Genomic DNA, 19,772 nt, shown 5'->3' with positions numbered 1-19,772 from the left:
AACTCTCTACCCATACCTCTGTCTGGGCAGACAGTTCCTGAGCAATAGGCAGCGTGAATGAACCATGACCATGCTGCTCAGCAGTTCATTTAAATTTCTGTGGATGATGATTGTGGCTTTGTGGGTGGCGCCCCGCAACCCCCTGCCTGCTGTCAGTGAGGGATCGGGGGTGAGCAAGGGGTGCTGCCTAATAACCTATTACACCCTAATCTATCACTGAAGATGAATTTATCCTTTTAAAGCTGAAGTTCAGTGAGAAGGTTAAAAACACAGATGATGTATGGAAGCTGATTGTCCTGTTGAAGGATTTGTTGCTGTCTATCCAGTCTTAATACTTAGCCCTTGTACACACGGTCGGAGATTCCGACGGAATGTGTCCTATCGGACCGTTTTTTCAGATATCCCGACTGTTTGTGGTCTCCATCGGATATTCCAACGGACCAACTTTTCCAACTTGCCGGTAAAATTTTTCGACAAAATGCTCTGATCGGGCATCATATGTATGCAACAGTTTCGGACAAAATCCGTTGGGCAAAATCCAATGGATTTGGTTGTCAGAATGTCCGACCGTGTGTGCAAGGGCTTACACAGCTCTTTTTAGACAACACAGCCCTGTCTGGAAGGACAGCAGACTTCAATTTTCTTTCATGTGGGTTGGTAATACGTTCAGGTTTTGTACCTCCCCCAGCCTATGAAAAGAGAAGCAGCACACTATTGAGCTGACCTGTCTATTACTGTGCTCTCTCCTCCTATCACCGTGTTCTTTGTTGGCACATGAGCAGCACAGCAGGCATTTAAAGTATGAATGGATATAAATTACACAAATTAATGCAACTTAGTATCTGTATGGAGTTGAGTTTTAAGTCTATTTGAGATAATAAAGACTGTACATGAAATAATAAAGATGAAACTTTTTGGATTAACAGAGGTCTGTTTTGCCTCTCATATATTTGTCTTATTTAAACCAGAATGCTCAGCAAGTGCATTACCGCACCCACTTTGCAGACAGGCCATTTGTTTGTCCATACTGCCCTAACAGCTTCCGGGAGAAGGGTTCCCTGGTGCGGCACATAAGGCACCACACAGGAGAAAAGCCTTACAAGTGTCACAAGTGTGGCAGAGCGTTTGCAGAGCATGGAACACTAAATCGCCATATGAAAACCAAAGGTAAATTTGCTCATTGCTTTCAGCAGTCTAGGCTGAGTGGGTCTCTCCAAGACATCCAGTGTAGTACATTGCATCCGAAAAGTATTCACAGCACTTTGCTTTTTCTACATTTTGTTATATTACAGCCTTGTTCCAAAATGGATTACATTTTTTTTCCCCTCACAATTCTACAAACAATATCCCATAATGACAACATGAAAGAAGTTTATTTGAAATCTTTGCAAATTTATTCAAAATAAAAAATGAAAAATCACATGTACAATAAGTATTTACAGCCTTTGCCATGACACTCAAAATTGAGCTCAGGTGCATCCTGTTTCGACTGATCATCATTGGGATGTTTCTATAACTTGATTAGAGTCCACCTGTAAATTCAGTTGATTGGACATGATTTGGAAAGGCACACACCTGTCTATATAAGGTCCCACAGTTAACAGTGCATGTCAGAGCACAAACCAAGCCATGAAGTCCAAGGAATTGTCTATAGACCTCCGAGACGAGATTGTATCAAGGCACAGATCTGGGGAAAGGTACAGAAAAATGTCTGCAGCATTGAAAGTCCCAATGAGCACAGTGTCCTCCATAATCTGTAAATGGAAGAAGTTTGGAACCACCAGGGCTCTTCCTAGAGTGGGCCACCTAGCCAGATTCAATGATTTGGGGGAGGGGGGTGACCAGGAACGTGAGCTCCAGCGTTTCTCTGGAAAGTGGAGAACCTTCCAGAAGAATATCCATCTCTGCAGCACTCCACCAATCAGGCCTGCATGGTAGAGTGGTCAAACTGAAGAAACTTCTTGGTAAAAGGCACATGAAAGCCCTCCTGGAATTTGCCAAAAGACACATTAAGGACTCAGACCTTGAGAAACAAAATTCTCTGTTCTAATAAAACAAAGATTGAACTCTTTGGCCTGAATGCCAAGCGCCATGTCTGGAGGAAACCAGACACCACTTATCACCTGGCCAATACCATCCCTACAGTGAAGCATGGTGGTGGCAGCATCATGCTGTGGGGATGTTTTTCAGCGTCAGGAACTGGGGGAATAATCAGGAACGAAGGAAAGATGAATGCAGCAATGAACAAAGACATCCTTGATGAAAACCTGCTCCAGAGCGCTTTGGACCTCAGACTAGGGCGAAAGTTCATCTTTCAACAGGACAATGACCCTAAGCACACAGCCAAGATAACAAAGAAGTGGCTACGGGACAACTCTGTTAATGTCTTTGAGTAGACCAGCCAAAGCCCCGACTAATTGAACACCTCTGGGAGATCTGAAAATGGCTGTGCACCGACGCTCCCCATCCAACCTGATGGAGATTGGGAGGACCTGCAAAGAAGAAACTGACCAAAAATAGATGTGCCAAGCTTGTAGCATCATACTCCAAAGGACTTGAGGCTGTAATTGGTGCCAAAGGTGCTTCAACAAAGTATTAAGCAAATACTGTGATTGCTTATGTACATGGGATTTTTAATTTTTTTCATAAACTTTTAATACATTTGCAAAGATTTCAAACAAACTTCTTTCACGTTGTCATTATGGGGTATTGTTTGTAGAATTTTGATGAAAATAATTAAAAGATGTATGTTTTTTTTATTTTTTATTTATTTTTATTTTTTTTATTGAAAAACACCAGAGCCTGGACCAACTCTGTGAAAACGGGTCACAGGAGTGAACAACGAACTGAATCCTTTGATCCACAGAAGTGCAGCCAAATGAGCTTTGGCTGTACTTCTCCTTTTTAATTGAATCCATTTTGAAATGAGGCTCTAACATAACAAAATGTGGAAAAAGTGAAGCGCTGTGAATACTTTCCAGATGCACTGTACATACAAATAACGTAACTTTATTGATCCAATTTTAAAGATCTGTAACTTTTGAAATGTAATTCATTGGTCTCTTTGGTGCACATTATTATAATTTATCAAAAATGTTCAATTTTTAAAGTTGGCTTTTTCCACTTAAATATTGGCCTTGTTTTGGCTTGAGCAGTGATGGGATTTTAGGTTGGTGTATTCCTTCTAAACTCCTTTTTCCCCATCCTTCAGAGCTAGTTCCACTCTTTCACCCCTGCTGGTAGATTTGTAGTGCACATATTCCCAACTAATGGTTTGTGTGCTGTAAAGAGTATTTACATAGGCGTAAGCATGGGGTGTGCCAGATGTACATGGGTAATCACCCCATTCGCACTGGCATGCGGCCTCCCTGTCATATTTGGTTTTAGACCTGGACAGGATGGGTGGCACATACTGGAACAGATCCTCTCCATTTTCCTCCTGCAGCCACTGAAAGCCCGTTTCTCCTCCACTCCGTCTTGCTGACATTCAATGGCTGCAGGAGGAAAATACAGGGATAAGCTCCAGTAAATGCCACCCCCACGGCATTTACCTGTCCAGGTTACTCTTCCTCCTTTGCTTTCCCCACACTCCACCCTGACATATCCCCCGCAGGAATGTTTTAGGATGGAAAACAGGGAAGAGGCTGGTAAATATGTAATTTACCAGCCCCTGCCTTTTCTGAATGAACACTGTGTTCATTTACAAATGAAGCATAGTGAATTATAGCTTTGTACCTCACACATCACTTTCTCTTGCTTTTAAGAGTACAGTGCCTTGAAATTTCCCACATTTTGTCATGTTGCAACCAAAAAGATATACTGTATTTATCGGCGTATAACACGTACCCCAAGTTTAGGAGGGAATTTTAAGGAAAAAAACTTTTAGGAGGGAAGTTTAAGGGAAAAAAATTTACATTTTTAAATGCCCATCAATGCAGCCTTATCAGTGTCTATCTGCAGCCTTGTCCATCATTGCACCCTTGTCAGTGTCATATGCATTTTTGTCATGCAGCCTTGTCCATCGTTGCACCCTTGTCAGTGTCATATGCAGCCTTGTCCATCGTTGCACCCTTGTCAGTGTCATATGCAGCCTTGTCCATCGTTGCACCCTTGTCAGTTTTATTTGCAGCTTTGCCAGATGTCCTGTGTATCTCTGCGGCGCTCGGTAGTTCTCTGCGGCTTTCGGCTGCCGAGAACGGCCGAAGGCGGCTGAAAGTCGCCCAGAGGCTCACAACGGCTTGGGATCGGTGTATAACATGCACCCGCGCTTTTCCCCTGATTTTAAGGGGGGAAAAAAGTGCGTGTTATACAGTATGTGTTTTATTGGGATTTTATGTGATAGGCCAACACAAAGTGGCACATAATTGTGAAGTGGAAGGAAAATAATGTATTTTTTTTTCCCATTTTTTTTTTTTACAAATATCTGAAAAGTGTGACGTGCATTTGTATTCAGCCCCCCTGAGTAAATACTTTGTAGAACCACCTTTAACTGCAATTACAGCTGCAAGTCTTTTTGGGGATGTCTCTACCAGCTTTGCACATCCAGAGAGTGACATTTTTGTCCATTCTTTGCAAAATAGCTCGAGCTCTGCCAGATTGGATGGAGAGTGTCTGTGAACAGCAATTTGCAAGTCTTGCCACAGATTCTTAATTGGATTTAGATATGGACTTTGACTGGGCCATTCTAACACATGAATATGCTTTGCTCTAAACTATTCCATTGTAGCTCTGGCTGCATGTTTGGGGTTGTTGTCCTGGTGGAAGGTGAACCTCCGCCCCAATATCAAGTCTTTTTCAGACTCTAACAGGTTTTCTTCTAAGATTGCCCTGTATTTTGGTGCCATCCATCTTCTCATCAACTCTGACCAGCTTCCCTGTCCCTGCTAAAGAAAAGAATCCCCATAACATGATGATGCTGCTGCCACCACCATGTTTCACAGTGGGGATGGTGTGTTCAGGGTGATGTGCAGTGTTAGTTTTCTGCCACACATTGTATTTTGCTTTTAGGTCAATTTTGGTCTCTGACCAGAGCACCTTCTTCCACATGTTTGCTGTGTCCCCCATATGGCCTCTCGCAAACTGCAAATGGAAATTCTTATGGCTTTCTTCCAACAATGGCTTTCTTCTTGCCACTCTTCCATAAAGGCCAGATTTGTGGAGAGTACGACTAATAGTTGTCCCACCTGAGCTGTGGATCTCTGCAGCTCCTCTAGAGTTACTATGGCCCTCTGGTCTGCTTCTCTGATTCTCTCCTTGCCCGGCCTGTCAGTTTAGGTGGACCGCCATGTCTTGGTAGGTTGGCAGTTGTACCATACTCTTTCCATTTTCGGATGATGGATTGAACAGTGCTCTGTGAGATGTTCAAAGCTTTAGATGTGTTTGTTTTTATTTATTTATAACTTAACCCTGCTTTAAACTTCTCCACAACTTTATCCCTGACCTGTCTGGTGTGTTCCTTGGTCTTCATGATGCTGTTTGTTTACTAAGGTTCTCTAACACACCTCTGAGGGCTTCGCAGAACAGCTGTATTTAGAATGAGATGAAATTACACACAGGTGGACTCAATTTACTAATTAGGTGACTTCTGAAGGCAATTGGTTCCACTAGATTTTAGTTACGGGTATCGGAGTAGAGGGGGCTGAATACAAATGCACGCCACACTTTTCAAATATTTTTATAAAACGTTTTGAAAACCATTTATAATTTTTCTTCCACTTTACAATTATGTGCCACTTTGTGTTGGTCTATCACATAAAATCCCAATAAAATACATTTATGTGTTTGGTTGTAATGTGACAAAATTTGGAAAAATTCAAGGTGTATGGATTCTTTTTCAAGACGCTGTAAATGTATTTTATACACATTCAGAATATCGAATTTGCTCTTGAACCCACAGATTTATAGTTTTTCTGAATGCACCTAAACGCAGGTTAATACAGTGTAAATTTAGAACATGTAAAATTATGAAATATGTGTTCAGAAATGTCCTTTTTAAAAACGTGTATCACAACCCTCACAATATGATTGCAGTATACAAATACCATACTGGTGACCCCACAATGGGGATAAAACTCTTTCGCAGAAGGGAGTTTAACAAGACTCGTGGCCACTCATTGAAATTAGAAGAAAAGAGGTTTAATCTTAAACTAAGTAGAGGGTTCTTTACTGTAAGAGCGGCAAGGATGTGGCATGCCCTTCCACAGGCGGTGGTCTCGGGGGGGGGGGGGGGGGGGGATTTGGGGGTTTCAAGAAACTATTAGATAAGCACTTGAATGACCACAACATACAGGGATATACAATGTAATACTGACATATAATCACACTACTATGTAACCCATGTGAATGAGGTCTGACTCTTGAACCAACACACACGTAATACACCTCGCCCTAGCTTCTTGCTCATCTTGTTCCAGGGCAGAGTCCTGTGAAGTATTTTCTTCTAAGTGAGCAAAAATCCTCCTTGGCGTTGGCTGAGCCTGCTCCCTGAAACCTCGTTAATTTGTATGGAGTGGGTAAGAAGCTCCAATATTTAGGAGGGACCCACTTATAGGTTATCCATGCACGGGTGCGGCTTGTAGGAAGAGGATTGTTGCACAGGATGTGGTGTTGATACCGGGTAAATAAGAAGCTGGGGAAAGTTCTGTTAGTGCATGGTATTAGAAGAGGGGTGGGGAGGAGATCAGAGGATTTGAGCATTAAAGTACAGTCCTTCTAACACCATATGGGAGTATCATTTGGGATTATGTTTATTACTTGTGTAAACATTGCAGTTGGATCCTTGTGCTAAATTTGACAATTTTCATAAATTTTATAAAAAAACAAAAAAAACTGTTTTAAGATTATGGGGTACTTGTTAAACTTTTGCTTTTTACTATTATTTCCTTTGCTGCAATATAGCCGCACTCTCTGGTGCGTTAGGAACCACAGGCCAAACAGGACAACTTTACTATTTCTGAAAATAAATAAATGAATGCACTAAGCTAAGTGCTAAATATTATTAACCACTTTCAGCCCCGGACCATTTTGCTGGCTTAAGACCAGACCACTTTTTGCGATTCGGCGCTGTGTCGCTTTAACTGACAATTGCGCGGTCGTGCGACGTGGCTCCCAAACAAAATTGACATCCTTTTTTTTTTCCCACAAATGGAGCTTTCTTTTAGTGATATTTGATCACCCCTGCGGTTTTTATTTTTTTGCGTTATAAACAAAAATAGAGCGACAATTTAGAAAAAAAAACGCATTATTTTTTACTTTTTGTTATAATAAATATCCCCCAAAAATATATTAAAAAAAAATTTTTTCCCTCTGTTTAGGCTGATACATATTCTTCTACATATTTTTGGTAAAAAAATCGCAATAAGCGATTGATTGGTTTGCGCAAAACGTTATAGCGTTTACAAAATGGGGGATAGTTTTATGGCATTTTAATTAATAATTTTTTTTTTTTTTAGTAGTAATGGTGGCAATCAGCGATTCTATTGTGACTGCGACATTGTGGCGGACACATCGGACATTTTAGACACATTTTTGGGACCATTGTCATTTATACAGCAATCAGTGCTTACCTCATGCAAGTAGATATGAAAGAAGTGACTTCATGCGCAATACCATTTTAGAAAGTTTTATTTAAAATCAAGTAGTTGAACTCGCATGTAAGGGTGCCTGTGGCCTGGCACCTGGTGTGAATAGCGGGTGAAATTCTTTGGGAAATCTTGGCCATAAACAAATGGTAACCGCCGCTGCGGTAGTTGCTCGAATCCCTGAAACAAATGGTGGGCAGAAGTGCTTTGCACCGATGTGATCAAGCCTGGACGCGTTGCAGCCAATCAAATGGGCCATCATCAGGAAGCTCTAATTCCATCATCTTGGTTAAGGGCATTTATACCCTTACCATGGATCACATGACTATATCTATCCAATTTTAATTAAATTTACAATTACATTTTACAACTTCATTACTTCCATTAGCAACCAGTCCACATTCCTGCTCTGTCTGTTTTGTATTTTTAGCACAGTTTTTTCCTTTGGCAGTGTTTTTTTTTTAAATTTATTTTTATTTCTCTTTATTCCTTCAGGTGGCTGTGCAGCACATCTGCAAAACTTGGCAGGTTGTGGCAGTAATTCCATGGCTGATGACATCCTGTCTGAGGAACCGCACACCGTGCTGGTGGAGTTCTCTTCAGTGGTTGCTGACACTCAGGAATATATTATTGAGGTAACGAGCATATAAGACGGGGCACACTGGAAGGCTGTTTATGAGGATTTGGGGAAGTATTGGCTTGTGATAGCACAGCAACAGAATGAACCATACAACTGTGGAGTTTTTAAGGTGTCCAACCTTAGAAGTCCATCTTTTGTATGGTTTGTTGTGATTTCTAAATGAAGAATGTGGTGTTCAGGATAATACATCTGTCTTTGATGGCACAGCAACAGTTGAATGTTTTCCGGGGGTTTGTGATGTGCTGAAGCAGCAGTTAGGATGGTCCGGCAGCTTTAGCCTCTTGTAGGTATAGTCATGATTATAGAGCACCAACTTAAAGACGAACTGCTGTCTGCTCACATAATTTGTCATAAAAACAGCTTTGCCATTCTGAAGCTTCCTTCCAACCACTTTGCATATTATTTTATATATACTGTGATTCTGTACTTGCCAAATATGCTGCAGAAATCTCCCTCCACTAAGTCTGACTGCAGCCATTTTAACTTTCTGGATTTGCACAGACATACAGAGGCACACCTCCAGCTCTGCAACTTTCATTGGCCCTTTTTATGATGACTCCCCACTCTCTTCCTGCCAAACTCTCATGAGAGAGAGCTGTGCATGATGTCATAGGCCTAGGCTAATGACCAGACAAATAGGAAATGGGCTGTATACGGTATTTACTGGCAGAATTTTTTTTTTTTTTTACTATCCAAAGTTAAAACAAGGGCAGAAGATTTAATAGATAGAAAGTTGAATAAAATGACAAAGTCCGCTTTAAGCACTTAATGATCAGTGACATACCCGCTGGACTTCAATCGGTTATACCGGGATGATGCATCATCCCAGTATTGTGGTTAATGTGATCAGTAGAAAAAGAGTATAGAAAATAATACACCACTACCCTTTGTATCATTGCACAAGCCCACCTTGCAGCCTTTTTGGAGAACTGGGTATTTATTGCTGTGACTGTAATTTAATTAACCCAGTAGATGGGTAGCCAAACATTGTTGACAGTGGGGAAAGTCTGGTTATGCGCAGGAATCAAGAGTACCCACTCCTTTTATCTTGGGTACAGTATAGCAAAGGCTTTTTTTAAAAGACGCAGTCACTGCAGTTCTATTTTTTTTTGTCTTGATGCACATAGGCGACCTCTGAAGATTTCGAGACCAGTGAGGCTGCTGAGCTACTGCAGAGCACAGGAACACACCAGGTGAGTTGTATGCAAAATTTGCATTGGAAATGATGGACCAGCTCTTCACTACCAGCGTATGCAAGATCTCGAAAGTGTCATCCTTTCGCAAAACAGTAGATGAACAAAAACAGGCAGGATCTATCTTCATTTACAGTGGGTATAGAAAATAATCACACCCCCTTTAAAATCGCATTTTATTGCTTTGCAGCTTGAAATGAAGACGCACAGTTTTTGTTTTTATCCAGCTGTATTTTCTCAGTGCAACTTATAACATCCAAGTGAAAGATATAACCCCAACCTGTCAGAAAAAATGTAAAAACCGAATCACAGTTGAAAAAAGGATCACCCCCTTGTCAGTATTTTTATTGAAACACTGTTTGGATTAATTCCAGCCTTTAGTCCTTTGGGATATGTCTCTACTAACTTTGCAGATCTAGACTTTACAATATTTGCCCACTCTTTTCTGCAGAACTGCTCAAGTTCAGTTACACTTGATGGTGGCTGTCTGTGTTATATAATGTTATGTGCCCCAGTGTATATGCTTTATAAAAAATATATAAAGACAAATTGTACCTTATTGCAGAGCACCCCTAGGCGCTCACATTTTTGTGTGCCGTTCTCTCCCAATCTGACAACTACAGCGGGAACAGCTGAAAATCCCCTGCTGATATCAGCTGGGAAGAGAAGCGCAGTGGGCAGTCATGTGAGCGCAGAGGGTCGCTCTGAAATGAGGTACAAATTGGCATTTTATTTTTTTATAGACGGCACATACACTGGAGCACATAACATTCTACAGGGGATTGTATGAACATAATAAAGTTATTTTAGGTGCAGGAGGGGAGGGGCGGGGAGTAGATCAGGAGAGACTAGCTGGCAGGGAGGGAGGGGGAGAGATGGAGCTAGGAGAGACAGTGGGATGACAGAGGCACGTAAACTGAACATGGTGTCGGGGCTCAGCAGCCATGATAAACGTGGTCAGTTTACAAAGGGGAAGGCAGGTATTTTATCTGCTACAAAGGGCCAAATTACAAAGAACAAGCACTGTGCTATTATTTATGCTTTAAAAGAACAGGATCAATTTAATTCCTTTTTAGGGTTACAACCGCTTGAAAGTAAAACCTCTTCAGCCTTTGGACTCGCTTTAATATCTGCAGTGCTGCATGCTAGGTGGAGTCAGACAGGTCCAGACTCAGGAAGGCGCCTCCCCCCCTGCTGTTCACTTCTCTATCCTCAGTGAGCTCCCCAAAGCACAGTTCACAGGGGTGTGGGTGCTTGGTCCTGATGTGAATGCCTTTCTCAATCGGGATGCTGTGACCCTCCAGTTGAGAGAGGCTGTTATAAATAAATCATCAATTGTGTTTTTTCATTTTGTGTAAGTAATTACATTTGACTTGGTACCCATCTCTTGCAATTTACTGTGGGAAGCAGCAAAGGAGGCAATGGGTAGTGTTGCATGTGCTCACAAGCATGCTGATGGTAAGAGAGAGAGCAGATTGATGAAGAGATGAGCTTCTTAGTCTATTTTTTTTTTTCCCCAATCGTCTTTCAGGACAGCCACCTTAGAGAGACACCGGCTCCTCCCCTCTGAGGAAACACCGCCTTCATTTTCATGATTTAAGCCTCCTCCTCCCTTCGTTCCTCAGTTATGGTGTTTCCTCCGGCGGGGAGACATCGCCAAGGAACCTGAAGGCTGAATTCGGTTGGTGAATCTGAAAGCTATCCGAGCGGAGCCCCGGCCTCGTTCGGCTATCCGACCATTTATCGGTCGGTCCGGGACAGTCCTATCAGCGGGGAGCTGAAGTGTTCGTACTGTCCATATACCCTAAACTTCGCTTGGGGAAGCAGGAAGTTTATGGGGTCGTCTGTTCGTTCACCCGTGGGTGTTTCAACGGAACAAACAGTCCAGTCGGCTGGGGAAGCTGAATACTCGACTGACCTTTACACGCACTCCAATCTTCGCTTGGGGAAAGCAGGAAGTCTTTGGAGAGGTTCATCCCTGCGTTTCGCCCAGTGGGGTACTGAACGAAGGCGTCCAGGGCCCCCCTGTGTATGCAGCCGGCTGGGAGCTGGAAGCCGGACCGGTAGGCGGGCGACGTCAGTTCCGGTGGGGGCGGACCCCTTCGTTCAATCCGCGTCTTCCGGTTCCGGACGCGGCACGTGAAGGGGAACCTAGCGTTCGGCTGGTGCAGCCTCTCTTTCTACAGTCTGCACAGGTAGCTGTTGGAGGCACGTTCGTACCACGCTTCCTCAACGGGAGAATGTCCGAAGCAGAGGCTTCAAGAACTCCTGGAGATAACAGCACCAGCCACTCAAAGGTAATAGCCCTGGAGAGGGGTTCCCTTACCTTATAACCAGTAGCTCCACTGGTGTGTTTTCCCCCTAGGTGGTCGGGGGGAAGGGCAGTGCATCTGGGATCCAGGTGGAGATTGATCCTAGGAGGGGGCACTCCCGGTGGTTCTCTTAAGTAGTGCTGGTGTTTCTTTTCTTTTCTTTTTAAAGTTTATGCTGCTCTCTCTCTTTTGCTTCAGGTATCTCAGAAAGACTTAAGCAGGTCCCCCCTTGGCTCTTGGAGGAAGTGTCCTTCATGTAGAGCCTCTTTGGGGAATTCCTGGTTCAAGGCACTTTGTAAGGAGTGTTTTAAAGGCCTGGATAGCTCAGTCCGTAGCTCTGTTTGGGTGCCATTAGAGAGCAGGCAGCAGAACAGGGTGCAGATCTGGCGGCTTCTGTAAAGGTTTCAATGCCCTCAGCTCCAGAGCACTCTTTTCACCAGCACAGCAGAGTGTTCCACCTAACCCAATGGTTGTTCCTCCCACAGGTTAGGGAGAATCCAGAGGGTTCCAGAGGGAAGTTGAGGAAGAAGTGGACAGTGCCGTCTCAGACTCCCAAAGGGAGACTGAGGGTGAGGACTTGGATGGGGAACCCAAAAGAACCTCACGGTATAAACTTCCCCTGGATGAGATGGAAAGGCTCTTGAGAGCTGTCCAAATCACTTAGGAGGCACTGTCACCCCACGATCAGATGTACTAGGGCCTAGGGGGAGCGGGTGTTCCCGGGTCATGACGTCTTGATTGATGCCATCAAGGATGGCAGGATCCCGAAGGAAAACTTTTCTTTTCTGGTGCATTAAAGCAAAGGTTTCCTTGGGCGGAAGAGGAGGCTCTCATCTGGAATAAAATCCCCCGGGTTAGATGCGGCCTTTTCTCAGATGTCCAGGCATACTGACCTGTCCTTGGGGACATGGGGGCACTTTTAGACCCTATGGTTTGAAGATGCCTGGGTTTTACCATAAGGAAATCTCTAAGCCTACCATAGCAGCCACAGTGGTGGCTCGTAGTACAAAGTATTGGCTTATCCAGATGAAGCAATGACGGCAGAGGAGTCTTTTCTATCCTCCTTTTCCCGTGCTGCTTTAGGCATTGGCATACTCTGCGGATGCTTCGGCTTAATTCATTCGATGGTATGCAAGGTCCTCGGCTCTGACCAACTCAGCCTGGAGGGCCTTAAGGCTGTAGACATGGCAGAGGGACAGGGCGTCCAAATCGAAGCTCGGTGGAATCCCTCTTTAGAGGAGACCTGCTGTTTGGGCCAGGTCTTGAAGCAGTGCTATCGCATGGCTTATAAGAAAGAGGCCTTTCCCCTTAAGAAAAAAATAGGGGGAGCAGTTAAAAAGGGTCCTTCTTCCCCCAGTGGGAGATGATCACCTCCAATCAGTTTGTGTTGGGGATCATCAAAAGAGGTTACCGTGTGGAGTTTTCAGAGCTTCCCCCTTTGAGACTCCTTGTCACTGAGCTGACAAAAGGTGCCTTTCTTTCCTCTGCAGGAGTTAGAGGAATAGGAAGTGGTAATAAAGGTCCCAGCAGATTAAATAGGCAAGGCTTCTATTCTCTCATTTGGGGTTCGCAAGCCTGTGGAAAAGTTCAGGCTCATCCTGAGCCTGAATCGTCTGGGTGTCTTGGTCACCTACAGAAGTTTTTGGTTGGTTTTAATCACGGGGTGAGGGCACCTCTTCCACCAAAACTGTTTCAGGGCATCGATAGTAAAGGATGCATACCTGCATATTTCCAACGCAGAAAGCCACCAGCGTTTCCTCATGCTGGCAGGGATAACCTCGGTAGGGGTGCTACACCTTCAGTTTAAAGCACTCCCCTTTGGGCTATCCCCTTCTCCCTAGTATCTTCACCAAAGGGGGTCACCTTCCTGCGATGGTAGAGGTCCTGTCCTTCCTGCGTCTCAGGGTAGTCTCTGTGATCGTGTATCTTAACGATCTTCTCCTGTTTGTCCCTTCTCTGGCGCAGTTGAACGGGGATCCACAGCTTATAAGGGACCTATTAGGGAGCCTGGGTTGGCCTCTGAACCTACGGAAACTCATCTTAAACTTCTTCCCAAGGGGGTCACCTTCCTGAGTAAAGAGGGTCAGGTTGAGCTTACTGACATCCACGCTCCTAGCTGTTCAGTGGACGGGGTTACGTTACTGTCGTCTGCAAGCTATTCATCTTGAAGGTTTGGGGCCACAGTAGAGGGCCTTAGGACTCTTTGTTTTCGGTTCTAACTCAGGTAAAGAAGCCAGGAGCGGTGGCGTGTGACAATGCGCGCCGTCTCCCAAAGGCGCAGTCTGCGGTTGGATTGCGTATGTCTGAGTTCTAGTCCACCCTGTGTCAAATCACGAGGGTCTCTGTTGCTAGCTTTAGCACGGTAGCTCATGACTGATCACCGAATGGCAAAGGTCACAGCTGACAGTCCCGTGCTGGCAAGGTAGCAGTGAGTAACCGACTTAGAGCATTGAGATAATACTACATAGCCTGTATTTTAAAGTCCCTTTGGTGGGATAGGGGAGCATGTTTGTCACAAGGCCTAGAGTGGATTTGGCCAATATCCAAGAAGGAGGGAGTCAGAGACCCTCAAAATTGGAGGGAGTTGAGAGCAGTAGATCTGGTTCTCAGGACCCCGTAGAGAGTGCTCTGGGGACATTAGGTAGCAGTCATGGAGACAATCCCTTGGCAGTGGCTTACGTCAATAAAACGGGGGCTTCTGGAGCAGAGCCTTAAGGGCCTTAGCGAAAAGCCACCCTCAGATGGGCCAAATGTTAAATTCCTGTCCTTCCAGTGATCCGGTGGAAAGGAGAGCAAATTCAGGTATTAGATGCCTCAGCAGGAGAACGCGGGGAGAGAGCAACCAGGTTCTCAAACAGGACGTTTTCGAAATGATCACCCGGGGGAGGGGGATGCCCTCGATAGACTTCTTTTGCCCCAAGGGAAAACGCGAAAGAAGCCATCTCCTGTTCTATGAGCAGGGGAGATGGGATGTCGGAAGCAGACGCACTAAGCACAGACTTAGGATTTCTCTAGGTGCTATGCTTTCCCCCTTCCCGTCCTGATTCCCGTCTTGATTCCTGCAGAGTTGAGGAAGTTCTGGTGACTCTTTCTAATCGCACCTCATTGGCCCAGGAGGCCGTGGGTCTCCATTCTTAAGGGCCTGTCGGTGGAACTCCCCTGGGTTTTTTCCCAGTGTCCAATCTGCTGCCCCCAGGTGGAACCTTGCAGCTTGGCTACTGAGGAAGTTCCGAATGGCAAAGGGGTCTCAGACTGTTAGTAGCCACTCTTTTGAATGGCAGGTAAATGGAAGCTCGGACCATTTTTTTTGAGGGTATAGAGGCGGTTCAATAGCTGGTGCTCAGAGAACTCCTTCAAGGAGCACAGCTCGGGGGCCGTTCTAGAGGTCCGGCAGTCAGGGGCAGATAAAAGGTTAGCCCCGAAACATTGGAGAGTCAGGTATCCGTTTCAAGCGTGTTTCTGAATAGACTTCTAATGTCAGACCTTGGGATAGTAAGGTTCTTCAGAGCCTTAAGTAGGTGAAGACCAAGCCTTTGGTCGCCCCCTTCCCAGTCGGGATCTTGCTTTAGTTTTACAGGTTCTCACAAGGGAACCTTTTGAGCCGTTAGAACCTTGCTCGTTAAGATTGATCACTCCCAAAACTGTATTTTTGGTGGCAATCACTACAGCAGGGAGAGTAAGTGACTCGAAGCCCTTTCTATTAGGGCACCTTTTTTACCTAAGGTAGCCTCTAGTTTCCATAAGAATACAGGAGATTGTGCTACCTACTTTCTGTTCGAATCCAGTAGGAGAACAGGAACACATGTTTCACAGATTAAGATGCTAAAAGATGTGTTCTTCATTATTTGGATTGCACAAGGTCAGTTCAAGAAATCTGATTCATTTTTTGTGTTGTTTTCTGGGGCTAGGAAGGGTTCCAAAGCCTCTAAACGTACGATAGCTAGATGGTTAAGTTAGCCATTGGACAGGCGTACGTGACAGGGAGGTTAGGTCCTCCAGTTGGGGTTAGAGCACACTCAGCCGGGGCAGTGGCAACTTCTCAGGCAGAGTGGGCTGGGGCATCTCCTGCACAGATCTGTAGTGCTGCAACGTAGTCCAGTGTTTCTACGGTTGTGAAACATTATAGACTGAATCTTCTGTCAGCCAAAGACCAAGCCTTTGGCCGTATAGTACTGCAGGCAGTGGTCCCACCCTAAGGTAATGTACTCGCTTATCCTCTCTAAGGTGGCTGTCCTGAAAGACGATTGGGGAAAAATGGAATTACGTACCGGTAATGTCCTTTTCCAGGAGTCTTTCAGGACAGCACCGGTTCCCACCCAAATTGTTTGCAGATCATCGGGAACTCATTACATGAGGCCGTCAGGTAAGACTTAAAAAGTTTATTTGTTTGACGTGTTCTTGTGTCTCCCCAGTTTGGCCGGAGGTACTCTGGAAGAACTGAGGAACGAAGGGAGGAGGAGGCTTAAATCATGAAAATGAAGGCGGTGTTTCCTCAGAGGGGAGGAGCCGGTGTCTCTCTAAGGTGGCTGTCCTGAAAGACTCCTGGAAAAGGACATTACCGGTACGTAATTCCATTTTTTTTTTTTTTTTTTTTAGAGGCTGGGGAAGGGACAAAACCTTCTACTGTTACTAAACTGCAGCAGAGAAAAATAGGACATGCGTTGTGTGGCAAAGCTTAGTAAATCTAAGAGCTGATTGGCCAGAATTACAAATCCTTTGGATGGTAAAACCGCTGCTATATATGATTTTTTTTTTTCATGATGTGGAAATGCTTTTTTACATAGAGGGTGTTAATGGGATAATTCCTAAAAGGTATAGCGCATCCAGAAAGTATTCATTGCTTAACCTTTTCCACATTTTGTTCTATTAGTCTTATTCCAAAATGCATTGAATTCCTTATTTTCCAAAATTCTACCAACCGTACCCAATAATAACAATGTGAAAGAAGTTTTGAAGTCTTTGCAAATTCAATAAAAATAAAAATCACATGTACATAAGTATTCACAGCCTAGGCCATGACACGCATAAAATTTAGCTCAGGTGCATCCTGTTTCCACTGATCATCCTTGAGATGTTTCTACAACTTGATTGGAGTCCATCTGTGGTAATTCAGTTGATTGGACATGATTTGGAAAGGCACACACCGGTCTATATAATGTCCCACAGTTGACATTCGTGTCAGCGCGCAAACCAATCCATGATGTATAGTTGCATAGTTGGTAAGGTTGAATAAAGACACCAGTCCATCCAGTTCAACCTGAGTGAGTGTCTACAATTTTCCCTATCCCTGTACATTGTACACTCACATCAGTCCCTACCCTCAAGTAGCCCACAATCCAAGGTCCCCATTCATATACTAGGGCCAATTTTGGACAGAAGCCAATTAACCTACCTGTATGTCTTTGGAGTGTGGGAGGAAACCGGAGTACCCGGAGGAAACCCACGCAGGCACAGGGAGAACATGCAAACTCCAGGCAGGTGGTGTCGTGGTTGGGATTCGAACCAGCGACCCTTTTTACTGCTAGGTGAGAGTGCTACCCACTACACCACTAATGCTACTTTCACACTGAGGGGCTACAGTGTTAAAAATAGCACCTGTAAAGCGCCTCTCCTGTGTCTCCAGTGTGAAAGTCCGAGGGCTTTTACGCTGGAGCGATGCGCTTGCAGGATGGTACAAACAGTGGGGCGGCATAGCGGTGATATAGAGGCGGTTTTAACCCTTTTTCAGCCGCTAGCAGGGTTAAAACTTCCCTGCTAATGGCCAAATAGTGCCGCTAAAACGGTGCTAAAAGTAGCGCCACTTTACCACCGGCGCCCACCCGCCCCAGTGTGAAAGTAGCCTAAGGAATTGTCTGTAGACCTCAGAGACAGGATTGTATGGAGGCACAGATCTGGAGAAGGGTACAGAAAAATCTCTGCAGCATTGAAGGTCCAAATGAGCACAGTGGCCTCCATCTATAAGACCCCCTTCACACGGAGGCGGCATCAGCGGTAAAATGCCGCTATTTTTAGGGGCGCTTTACCGCCAATTTCGTGGCGCTAGTGGGGTGCTTTTACCCTCACTAGCGGCCGAGAAAGGGTTAAAACCACAGCAAAGCGCTGCTGCAGCTATGCCGCTACAAAGATGCTGCTAGCAGGACACTGCCCATCATTTATCCAATGCCATCCCTATAGTGAAGCATGGTGGTGGCAGCATCATGCTGTGGGGAGGTTTTCAGCGGCAGGAACTGGGAGACTAGTCAGGATTGAGGGAAAGATGAATGCTGCAATGTACAGAGACATCCTTGATGAAAACCTGCTTCAGAGTGCTCTGGACCTTAGACTGGAGCGAAGGTTCATCATCCAACAGGACAACAAACCCTAAGCACACAATAACAAAGGAGTGTCTATGGGACAACTCTGAACATCCTTGAGTGGCCCAGCCAGAGCCCAGACTTGAACTGGAACATCTCTGGACAGATCTGTAAATGGTTGTGCGCCAACGCTCCCCATCCAACCTGATGGCGCTTGAGAAGTCCTGCAAAGAAGAATGGGAGAAACTGCCCAAAAATTTTGTATGCCAAGCTTGTAGCGTCATACACAAAAAGACTTGAGGCTGTAATTGGTGTCCAAGGGGCTTCCACAAAGTATTGAGCAAAGGCTGTGAATACTTATGTATATGGGATTTTTATTTTTAATAAATTTGCAAAGAATTCAGACTTTCAAAAAACAAACTTCTTTCACGTTGTAATTGTGGGGTACTGTTTGTAGAATTTTGAGGAAAATAATGAATTGAATGCATTTTGAAATAAGACAGTACAACAAAATGTGGAAAAAGTGAAGCGCTGTGAATACTTTCCGGATGCACTGTATTTTAAAAAGTCTGGAGGATTCCCCCAGCGGATACCATCTACAGTTAGAATTAAGAGTATTCTCTTTTGACAGGTGAACAGCCATATATTGAAGGTGGTCCAGCAGATAGTGAACACAGCCAGTCCTGGCCAGCAGATCATCGTACAGAATGTAACACTGGATGACAGCACTGAGCCCTGTATAGAGGAGGTCCCCACTACAGACACTATTACTATAGCAACTCCAGAATCTCTGACTGAACAAGTGGCCCTGACGTTGGCCTCAGCCGTTGGAGACGGGACATTGATAACAAGTGAAGCCGCTGCCAGTGAGGAGGTTATTGTGCCGGAGGAAGTGGTAATACCCGAGGAATTGGCGATACCGGAGGAAGTGGTGACACAAGAAGATCTGGAAATGGACCAAAATGAAGAATTTGTTATCACCACAATACATGACGAGGTGGAGGTCCAAACTGTGATTGTGTAGCTGATTTCTATGTTGCAAAGAAACAGGGAGCAAAAATACTGTCTGGTGTGGCCAGCAACGGATAGTATACATTTTCAGCCACTAGATGGTGCTGTGACTGGGAATGTCAGACACGACAGGAAAACCCACTACAGGGTTCTTCCTTCTCTAAATTACTGGTGCAGAACTGTGAACTGTTTTCACACACTTCCTGGCCTTCTCGGGCCTTTTGGCAAAAACCATGTGGAATGTTAGAATGGTAGTTGTGCCTTGAAACTTTGCTTCTGAATTGCCTCTTGTACATGGACTCTAGAATCTACTGATAAATACTTTTGTGGGTAGCTGCACCCAGGTCTTTCTCACATTGAGAAGTCTGCAGCTTTCTAAGCATAAATGAAGGCTGCAAATTGCTGGGCCTTTGTGGGTTGTGGTGGATCCTCTCAGCAACCACTGGAAGTCTTTCTTTTGATTTGTGTGTAGGCACAATTGTTATATGGCCACAATTAAACAAGAATTCCAGGTTAAAGAAGAGGCTGAATATGGTTTTGAAATAGACTGCACTCCAGTGAGGAGCCATGTGTTAATTTTTGCACCTATTGAGCAACTGCCAGGTCATCTAGCCAGAAAATTAAACCAGATCTGGCCTACAGTGCCTAAGGTATCAACATTGGTGAAGTGCAGGCCTCTTCATGTGTCTGTACTGGATGAAAGGAGCCTTAGCTTTGTTAAAAAAAAAAAAAAAAAAAAAAAA

The 19,772-nt window shown here is 44.5% G+C and overlaps 1 protein-coding gene across 5 annotated transcripts in view; it reads left to right on the top strand.

The window, feature by feature from the left end:
• Window positions 1-19,550, top strand: part of E4F1 (E4F transcription factor 1) — a 44,272-nt gene extending 24,722 nt beyond the window's left edge. For all 5 annotated transcript variants that reach the window (XM_077449348.1, XM_077449347.1, XM_077449346.1 and 2 more), the window contains exons 10-13: window positions 969-1,167; window positions 8,076-8,215; window positions 9,348-9,413; window positions 18,650-19,550. In XM_077449348.1, coding sequence (XP_077305474.1) covers window positions 969-1,167; window positions 8,076-8,215; window positions 9,348-9,413; window positions 18,650-19,042 — 798 coding nt within the window. In that variant the 3' untranslated portion in view covers window positions 19,043-19,550. The remainder of the gene's footprint in view (window positions 1-968; window positions 1,168-8,075; window positions 8,216-9,347; window positions 9,414-18,649) is intronic.
• Window positions 19,551-19,772: the final 222 nt, after the last annotated feature.

Source organism: Lithobates pipiens, unplaced genomic scaffold (assembly GCF_037356315.1).
Source record: "Lithobates pipiens isolate NorthernLeopardFrog02 unplaced genomic scaffold, aLitPip1_a1.2 Scaffold_22, whole genome shotgun sequence".
Taxonomy (NCBI): domain Eukaryota; kingdom Metazoa; phylum Chordata; class Amphibia; order Anura; family Ranidae; genus Lithobates; species Lithobates pipiens.
This window is presented reverse-complemented; position numbering and strand designations above follow the sequence as displayed.